The 9,811-nt window shown below is 56.4% G+C and overlaps 1 protein-coding gene across 1 annotated transcript; it reads right to left on the bottom strand.

Moving 5' to 3' along the window:
* Positions 1-35: 35 nt before the first annotated feature.
* Positions 36-7,511, bottom strand: PAQR5 (progestin and adipoQ receptor family member 5). Its single transcript, XM_031555371.2, has 9 exons — positions 7,073-7,511; positions 5,275-5,315; positions 4,875-5,046; positions 4,623-4,750; positions 4,347-4,549; positions 4,043-4,169; positions 2,396-2,492; positions 1,957-2,098; positions 36-1,817 (listed from the first exon to the last, which is right to left on the bottom strand). Exons 3-9 carry the CDS (start codon positions 4,923-4,925, stop codon positions 1,582-1,584), a joined length of 984 nt encoding a protein of 327 aa, XP_031411231.1. The 5' UTR covers positions 4,926-5,046; positions 5,275-5,315; positions 7,073-7,511; the 3' UTR covers positions 36-1,581.
* Positions 7,512-9,811: the final 2,300 nt, after the last annotated feature.

Raw genomic sequence — 9,811 nt, 5'->3', positions numbered from 1 at the left:
GAAAGAGATTTGTTCGAGGCAATAAATATCCCTCATTGCAATCTGCCCCAAAGCTTTTATTTCCAGATGTGAATACAGCGCAATCCACCAAACCGCTTCTCAAGGCCATCTCCAGGTGAACCAGATGTGTGCTGCCCCCAGGAGCACCGCGCCTGTTAATTTGTTCACGCTGGGAGGACCAGAGGGCTGCTCAGAGGCCAAAGCCAAACTACCGAGCAAAAAAACCGGAATGGTGAACATAAAGTTGGCAGAGTCCTAAATCATGCCAGGTTTCTTTCCGGCTGCACATGTACTCCAGGTAAATAAGCTTTGCAATTATCAGCAATTATCTCCGAAGCAATTATTTTCACAGGCAGAAACAGAACCATCCAAATCAGGTTAGAATACATCAGTGCCATCGCTCTATTAGTTTCCTCTCTTAATGAAACAAACATTGAATTCAACATGTTGAATAAACAATTACATTCCAGTGCTTATAAATATTAATATCTTGGTCAGCTTTCAAAGGAAAGTTTGTTATCAAAAGACTTAGTAGCCCCATCATATCTTTAACGAGCTGCTGTGTTGTCACTCCAAAGTGCATCTCTTCTACCTTGCGAGAGGTAATTACACACAAAACCAGTTATACACCCGTATGATTACGAGAGATAGTGCTCCACAGCAGGCATCACTGCATCACGTGTGAGGTTCTGGGTAAAACCTACTGACAGCCCCGTGGCAAGCATCCTCAAAGCCCTGCGGAGTTATTCCGCGTGTTCTTGGAGAAGTGATTCCCTTGGAAGGCCGTTCAATCCACGGAGAACTGAGGTGCCCTGGATATTCCCTTAAAACTAAATGTAAGGCAGGCTGCGGTCCACCCCAGCCCCACATTGGTCAGGCACTTGGGTGGAGTGTCAGATAGTCGGGGTTATACCCCCAGCACCAGAAATGTTGGGCTCAGCCCTGGACGTGGCAGCTTGCACTGCGTTCACATCCTGCCATGGGGCCCTGCTGCTGATCAGCATCATGGAATCACAGAATGGCTGGGGTGGAAGGGACCCCAAAGCACACCCAGTTCCAACCTGCTGCCACAGAGGGGTTGAGCAGGTCACCCAGAGCTCCTTCTCCAGCCTTGGGCACCTCCAGCAATGGGGCACCTCCAGCTCTGGGCAGCAGTGCCACTGCCTCTGAGTAATGGATTTCCCCCAGCATCTGAACACATCTCTCCTTTCTCAGTTTAAAACCACTCCCCCTGACAGCAAGGACACCTGTGCCCCTCCATAAGGCAGAACTGGTGAATGCCTCTTGCTCTGGAAAGCATTGGCACATATCTCCCTTTTGCAGAAGAACCGTTAAAGATTATTTTAAATATTTCTGGTGATGAAATATCAGCTCGATTAAAAGCATTTCATAACCCATCCCCAGCCTGAAAGCCATATGTACAAACACCAGTGCAATACGTTTCGCCCTCGAGGATTCGCCAACAAACACTTCTCATAGAGCGCACGCAATGAAACGCTGCGTTCACCCCACGCAGCAGCTGGCTACGTTCTGTCCTGTGCAGCAGCAAACCAGGAACCCCCATCCTGCAGACCAGATGCCCTACTGCCCATGCAGCTTCTCCCTGCGTGAGGGTTCTGGTGCCTGGCAGAGCTGTGCAGAGCACTGTGCAATGACCGCCAACCCGATGGCCATGCACGTGCCCATGGGTGCCAGCACCTGCAGCAGCGATGTGGCTGGGAGCCGTGCCTGCCTCTCACTCATGTCCATCAGGATGGCTTCCAGCTGGAAGTGCGTGCCTAGGATGCCGCAGACGTGGAACACCTGGTGGCTGTGTCCTGCGAGGAAGCCAAAAGTACTTAAAGCAACTCAGGCTTTGTTCAAACGCAACCGCCAGAGACATCCCCTCCTGGAGCTGTGCTTATAAATATGTGTTCTGCCTGACGAGGAAGCAAAGCTCAGCCTCCTGCCGCTTACCGATGTAGTCAAAGTGTCCCGGCGCGAGCCTCTCGGGCAGGTGGGTGGCAAAGATGAAGCAGGTGAGGAAGGCGAAGGCAGTGTGCCTGTAGTGGGCAGCGACCGTGGGATCCGCACAGCTCCGTGCTGCGCACAGAGAGAACTAAGGGAGGTGGTGGTGGGACAGAGTGAGCAGCTTGGCCCCCTGGGTCCCAGCATCACCAGCCCCACACCGGCAAAACGCCCACCCCCGAAGATGTTCAAGTCCCTCCCAAGCCGAGCCACCAGCCTGTGACTATGATCCGACAGCAACACGCAGCTTCAGTGAGTGCTGCGCCTGGATGGGTGCAGGAAAAAATAACGCAATCTCTCTTCCTGCAGGAGTTTGTTTTTCTTTTTAAAAAAAGGACATATTTTCCCAAGCGCTTGCGGGCTGAGCAGCCCTGCACTGTGAGCATACCCTGTAGAAGAGTGGAATGCTGTCGAAGAGGTACGGGTACACGAAGGCCAGCGTGCGGGACGCCTTGCTGAGCCACGGTCGCTCCAGCTCCAGGAACCTGCGGGGAGCAGAGCAGCACCAAGTGAGGCTGCAGCAATGCTGGGGTCTGCTGGTCACTGCTGCCACCATCACTGAGCTGCAGCGTGGTGCACGATGCCCTCACCCTCCTGCTCTGACTCCCAGAGCAGGGAGAGGCCATCTCTCCGGCTGCCACCCTTGGCATGTTTCCATCCATCGCTTAGGGCACACCACAAAGCAATTCTTTTTTATACTCTCCTGATTTTGCTGCTGCTTTTTGCTGCCGTTCATTTGCTGTTTCCCATCAGCAGCAAACAACTGCCGCCCCTGCTGTTGCTAACTGAGTTTTCACTCTTGGTTTTTGATCCAAGCTTTAAGAGCTAGGATTGCAAGCAGGATGCACCTGCATTGCTTTGGGACCTGCTATGCTTTGGACCCTGCCTTGCTTTAGGTTTTGCCTTGCTTTGGGCCCTGCCATGCTTTGTGGTAATGCAGCTCTCAGGCTGCAGCCAATGATGTTTGTTAATTAAGCTGTATTGCAGCCCGTGCCTGAGAGGCATGGAACATCTCTGTGTGCTTCTGTCTCACACCCTGCCAAGACTCTGCAATTGTCATTTCGGGGAATGCATGGAAAGAGTGACTGAAATCTGAGAGTTAATTAACTTAATCAGTTGCTTTTTTTATGGCATCAAACTTGCAACAGATGTAGGAGCCTGTTGGTTATCATCAGGCCATATCTGAGGCAGAAAGCCTATGTCTGGATGGGGAGTGACATTCTGCACTGTGTTGCCCAGGAAATCAACACTGGTGAAACACTGGAATGGCTGAAATCACGCAGTAACTGAAGAGCCACCCCCCAAAATAAAGCAGCAGTGGAGCTGTGGGGCTCTCCTTGTTCAGATCCAGATCTCACAGAACCTCCTGGTGCCAAAACGTGGGGCAGGAGGCCAGGAACAGCACAGGGCCCCATTCATGGGCAGGAATGCCTTCTATTGCAGCAAGGAAGCACAGACAGGTTTGTCTGCTCTGTGCAGGAGCCTCCAAACCCGCAGGCATGAAAGGAGCCCTTGTAGGGCTGCTCCTCCTGTGGGGCAAATCGCATGAAGGTCATGCATGCTCATTGCAGCCCACCTGGCCATGCTGGTCCTGTGACAGAGGTGATCAGCCAGGAATTGACTACACAAAAAAAAAAAACAAACCAGCTCAGCTGGAATGCAGCTGAGACATTGAGATATTTTTTAGAGTTATTCCAAACAAATGGTCTGAGTCTGCTCGGGAGCCAAATACTGCACACATACTGCTATCCGTGCAGTAAGACTGATGCAGGAGGGCTGCAGTCCCTCCTTGCAGCTCTGTAACACAGGGCTGGAGCCACGCACCATGCAAAAATACCTCTTGGGCTTTCTAAAATTAAAGCAGTTGTTCTGCATTCTGTTTGTCACGCTCTCCTGGTGCCAGCATGCAGCAGCACAAAACTCTCTTCTTCCCCTGCCTTGTTACAATACAGCCTACCAGTCCCAAAGCTCTATTAGTGACACTACTTGATGATTATGCTGAAGCAATTGGGGAGGTACAGCAGAGGGCACACACCTGGAGTAGCAGGCCAGGCTGGTGCTCAGCACCGTGTTGAACACTGCGACGGGGACATAGCAGCAGTGGAAGGTGCTACCAACCCACTCTTCTGGGAACACATATGCTGAATACGCCAGGGCCGAACCTGGATGAAGAGGGGAGGACGTGGTGAGGAGCTGCTCTCTGCCCAACGGCGGCTCTCCAAATCCCAAATTTCACCGGCATTTGGGCCAGCAGTGCTGCATGGCTGCACCCCAAGCCCTCCCATCCCCACAGAATTTCCCGCAGGTTCCTTATCCCGGGGTGAACCCCCCATCCTCACCCAAGCTGTACATGCTGAGCGCCGCGTAGTCAAAGAAGTAGCAGATGTGCCGGGCGCGGGCCGACATGGGGCTGAAGGTGTGGGCGCAGCTGGAGGCCAGCGGGTAGATGCAGCAGCTCAGCAGGTAGGCGAGCAGTGGCCAGGCGGGGGGGTCCCGGCCCCCTGGACCCCACAGCCGCCCCACCAGCATCCACACGAAGTACCTGTGAGCACAGGGTGAGCGTCACACCCGTGCGTCCCCTGCCCCGACGGCGGGGTGACAGCCGTGAGACGCACCATGCAGGGAGGAAGTGTGTCCAGATGTTGAGTGTTTCGTTGGTCATCTGGAAGGCGCTGAGGACACAATCAGCTGCTGAGATCCTCGGGGGGCGGTACCCACAGAGGATGCCCTGCTCCTGGTACCCCTGTGAGGTACAGAGTGGTGGCAGTGTCCCCCAAGGAGAGGTCCGGCCGTCAGCACCTTGGGTGCATGCAGGGTGAGGGTCCCGCATCCCTCCCAGCCCCAGGGGATGGAAGCTACCCTCTGACCTTAGGCACTTGGTGGATGCTCAGCAGTGGCGGCAGCTTCAGGCTCAGCATTGCGCCGTCAGGACCGCGGCTCCGTGGGACGGTGCCTCACATCCCTGCCGTGGGGGTGGCACCAGGAATGGTGGGGATGTGGCTGCCCCGTGGCGATGGCTCTGCGCTCAGGATGGGTGGCCTGGGGAACACAAGTGTTGGTGGGGTTGTGGTCTCCAACGCAGTGGCGCCGAAGGCGTGGATGTTGGGGATGGAGGATGGCACCCCCTGTAGCCAGCATGGGGCTTCGTGGGGTCCCCCACTGCCATTCATATGGGGACAGGGTTGGGGAATGTGGGGCTCTCCCACCTGCTCTTTCCACATCAGACACCGGAGAACACGGAGCAACCCCGGCACCTCCAGCACTTACCCAACTGCACTGTCCCTCCGCTCCCTGCCTGCACCACGGGGCTGTGGAGTAAAGGTGAAGAAAGCTGAATTCCCAGTGTGGAGAGCAGCAGAGCTGTGGGCAGCACCCTGCTATGTGCACCACTGCACCCACGCCTCCTCCTCGCCCTCCCCATAACCTCCCAGAGCGGGGATTTGTCACACCTTGCTGCTGCACAGAGCGGCCACAGAGCCCTACCAAAGCCCTTTGGGAAGCACTCCCTGCTCCCAGTGCTTCCCACTGTGTGCCCCTGCCCAGGCTGTGCCCTGATCCCTGCAGATGGGGCCAGGGGCACAGGGGTGCCCAGAAAGGACAGCAGTCAGGAGGTGGTTAACAAGGGAAAAATTAACGAGGCGACAGAGCAATAAACCTGACATGGAATGAAGTTGGAAATGCCTTTAGTTAAAGATTAGTCTCCATTTGGGACCTTTCTCTTGGCTATTGCACCAGCAGTGTGCAAGTATTTGCATTCTCCACCAGCAAAGGCACAGAGCTCTGCCTGCTCCCGTCCCCACTGATAGGAACACAAATGAGCTCAACGATGGGATGGAACAGAAATACTTTTTCTTATCTTGGAGATAAGAAGGTGCGAGCTGTGTGACGAGCTGGCACCAGGCACGTGCTGGGCTGCAAATACATGGGGGTAGCAGCTGGGTTTGCAGGAGTGCAAAATAGGGATGGGGAGAGGGATGTGGGCAGGGGATGGGGATGGGGATGGGGATGGGGATGGGGATGGGGATGGGGATGGGGATGGGGATGTGGATGGGGATGGGGACAGAGATGCCTGCCCATGCATCTATGCATCTTCTCCTCTTGCCTGGCTAGAAGGAACAACCCAATGCAAGGAACAGCAATACGAGCATTGCCCCACTGCATGCATAACTTCTCTGAGTGGCATAGGGTGCTCAGGATGACAAAGTGACTTCAGCAAATTGAGAAACAAACAGAAAATGATGGGTGGCTCCAAAGCTTCCTGCTCCCAGGGGGAAACACAATGGGTTGGCTGTGGGTGACGTGGTGGGGACAGCGCCTGGGGACAGCTGGAGGGACCCAGCCTCTCTCAGCAGGGAGCTCCCCAGCTGCAACAACCAGTTTGTGTTTTTATGAGCAAAATGAGTCACTGGCCTGAGGCCGCAGGAGCAGCAGGCACACCCTGCAGCCCCACTCCTTCCTGCTCCAAGGGCACATTTGGTGAGACGCAGACAGTGGGGCAGGGATGGGGGACATCACCCTGGTGGGAAGGACGGACATATGTTGAGCTGCGACCTCTGTGGCAGCAAGCTGCAAAGCCTGGAGGCGTGCTGCAAACACACCCTTCTCCTCCTCCTTCTCCCGCTATTCCTCCTCCTCCTCTTTCTTCCCATCCCCACGGCCATGCACAGCCCCAACGCGTCCCCACCGCTGCGTCGGCTCAGTGTGCGTGTGGAGCCGTGCGTGCCAGTGAAGGGGAAGGTATTTTAGCTGTTAATTGTTAACTTTCACAGCTTTTCAGGAGCAGCACAGGAGCAGGAACCGGCTGAGCAACAGAGCTGCTGCGCAGGGGCCGCTGGCACCATTGGGTTGTGCGCAAGCAGCTCGGAGGTACCCAAGCCGAGCCGGGTGCCCACAGCACTTCTCCACCAAGAGAAGAGTTCCATCTGCCCCACGCACAAACCCACACATCCCTGGGCCTTGCACAGCCGGAAAGCAGCAGCACAGCAGCACAGCAGCACAGCAGCCCTTGGGATAGCAGCACAAAGCGCGGCGGCGGAGCAGGGCGAAGCGAGCGTGCCGTACTTACACAGCGGCCGGGCGCAGGGCTGGGCGATGCCGCGCTGGCGCCGAGCTGTTGCTCATCTGTGTACAAACAGAGCCCACATGGCCCAGCGATGGAGCTGCATGGGAGGGGACGGTGGGACGGGACGGGGCCGCCTGGGGACGGATCCCGCTGGGCGCGGGAAGGACGCGGGGAGGTCAGCGCGCACGGTTGGGTTGGAGCCAAGGAGTTCTGGCCGGGCGCGAAGGGAATGGGGGAAAAAAGTAAAACCCACAACAAAACACCACCGGAAATCGCCGCAGCCAAACTCTGTCGGATCGCGCTCCGATCGGCTTCAGCCAGGCTGGGAGGAAGCAGGAAAAATGCGAGCTGCCAGGCTGCTCCCTGCGCGCAGCTCCCGGCCCCGCCGCTCTAGCGCCGGAAAGGAGCAGAAAGTTGCTCAACTGTCTCCAAGGAGACTGGAAAAGTGCAAAGCGCAGTGTAGGGAGGGACGTGCTGCTGCCCAGAGGTGTCCTCGCATCGCTCCCTTGGTGCTGCATCGACCCCTGTTCCGCATGCAGCTCCGCGGAGCTCACAGCATTCTTATAGAGCGGCAGAGAGAGGACTGGGAGTCACTGGAGAGCACTGCGTGGCCATTACTGTAAAGAGCCGAAGGAATGGCGTGCAGACATACCCACAGCCATTACCCTCAGCACTGCATCCAGACCTAATGCACCATTCACACAGCACGGGGAGAATTAATGCTCGTCTCAACCCGTTCAGCCCAGCCAACATGGACAGCGTGAAAGCATTTCCCTGAGCCGTGTGAGCCATCCCTCCTCTCTAAACAACATGTTTGGGTTTGCTTTGGAGCACAGGGTGGATGCAAAGGTGGCTGGGCTGGATGTGCACACCTGCATCCAGCTGTGCGGCCCCACAGCGGGAGGTGCTGCTGCTGACCCCGCTGCCCGGTGCCACCGTCCCCAAAGTGCTGTTGCCACTCAGTGTGCACTTTGAGCCATTTCCTACACTTCTGCCTTTTTTCTCCTCCACACCATCTCCTAGTTGTTGCTCCGAGGTGCCCCCAGCCCTGTGCCATATCACCGTTTGGGTCTGCTTATCTGGGCGATGCCCTCCCTGAGGTGACATCGTTGTGCCCTATAAGGACAGGGGTGCAGACGTCTCCTACTCACCCCTCTCCTGCACGGCAGCTGCTGCCTGCCAGCACTATTACCTGGCAGCTCCCTATATGGTGCTGGCCCCACACCCACAGCACAGCAAAGCTTCCCAGCAGTAACCGGTGTGCTCAGTTGGAAACCAGTGGAAACTCCCCCAGCTGTAAAAGGTGTTTAACGAGCTCGGGGCACAACCCTCGTGACATTGTTTGCAGCTAAATAGGAATGGAGCTGACACGCAGGCGTGCACACGGGACAGCATGGGGATCTGGAAAGAGCTGCAAGCACGGGTTGGCCATGGGCTGCTGCTGCCTCTTATCCCTGGAGTCAAACCAGCAGGAGAAGGCATTTGCAGTGGAAAAGATGCAGGCTGCACAGCGCAGGCGTAGGATAAAGGTCACAAAGCAAGGGACATGGACGGAGCACTTGGTGATACAGACAGAGCCCTCTGGAGATGCACACCCACCCCAGCTGTGCACAACCCAGTGTGCACCAACACTTCCCAGCTGTGCACAACCCAGTGTGCACCAACACCTCCCAGCTGTGCACACCTCAATGTGCACCAACACCTCCCAGCTGTGCACAACCCAGTGTGCACCAACACCTCCCAGCTGTGCACACCTCAATGTGCACCAACACCTCCCAGCTGTGCACACCCCAGTGTGCACCAACACCTCCCAGCTGTGCACACCCCAGTGTGCACCAACACCTCCCAGCTGTGCACACCTCAATGTGCACCAACATCTCCCAGCTGTGCACACCTCAATGTGCACCAACACCTCCCAGCTGTGCACACCCCAGTGTGCACCAACATCTCCCAGCTGTGCACACTCCAATGTGCACCAACACCTCCCAGCTGTGCACAACCCAGTGTGCACCAACACCTCCCAGCTGTGCACAACCCAGTGTGCACCAACACCTCCCAGCTGTGCACACCTCATTGTGCACCAACACCTCCCAGCTGTGCACAAGCCAGTGTGCACCAACACCTCCCAGCTGTGCACAACCCAGTGTGCACCAACACCTCCCAGCTGTGCACACCTCAATGTGCACCAACACCTCCCAGCTGTGCACAACCCAGTGTGCACCAACACCTCCCAGCTGTGCACACCTCAATGTGCACCAACACCTCCCAGCTGTGCACACCCCAGTGTGCACCAACACCTCCCAGCTGTGCACACCCCAGTCTGCACCAACACCTCCCAGCTGTGCACAACCCAGTGTGCACCAACACCTCCCAGCTGTGCACACCTCAATGTGCACCAACACCTCCCAGCTGTGCACACCTCAATGTGCACCAACACCTCCCAGCTGTGCACAAGCCAGTGTGCACCAACACCTCCCAGCTGTGCACAACCCAGTGTGCACCAACACCTCCCAGCTGTGCACACCTCATTGTGCACCAACACCTCCCAGCTGTGCACAAGCCAGTGTGCACCAACACCTCCCAGCTGTGCACAACCCAGTGTGCACCAACACCTCCCAGCTGTGCACACCTCAATGTGCACCAACACCTCCCAGCTGTGCACACCTCAATGTGCACCAACACTTCCCAGCTGTGCACACCCCAATGTGCACCAACACCTCCCAGCTGTGCACAACCCAGTGT

This window comes from Meleagris gallopavo, chromosome 12 (assembly GCF_905368555.1).
Source record: "Meleagris gallopavo chromosome 12, MGAL_WU_HG_1.1, whole genome shotgun sequence".
NCBI lineage: Eukaryota > Metazoa > Chordata > Aves > Galliformes > Phasianidae > Meleagris > Meleagris gallopavo.
The sequence above is the reverse complement of the archived record's forward strand: the minus strand, read 5'-3'. Positions and strand labels throughout refer to the sequence as shown.

Excerpts from the sequence above, each read along its gene's own strand:
- PAQR5 (XM_031555371.2), bottom strand. The coding sequence starts at position 4,925 with ATGCTGAGCCTGAAGCTGCCGCCACTGCTGAGCATCCACCAAGTGCCT. Across the intron at positions 4,170-4,346 it reads GCTCAGCATGTACAGCTTGG|GTTCGGCCCTGGCGTATTCA; the intron begins GTGAGGATGGGG and ends CTCTTCATCCAG. Across the intron at positions 1,818-1,956 it reads GGGACACTTTGACTACATCG|GACACAGCCACCAGGTGTTC; the intron begins GTAAGCGGCAGG and ends GCTTCCTCGCAG.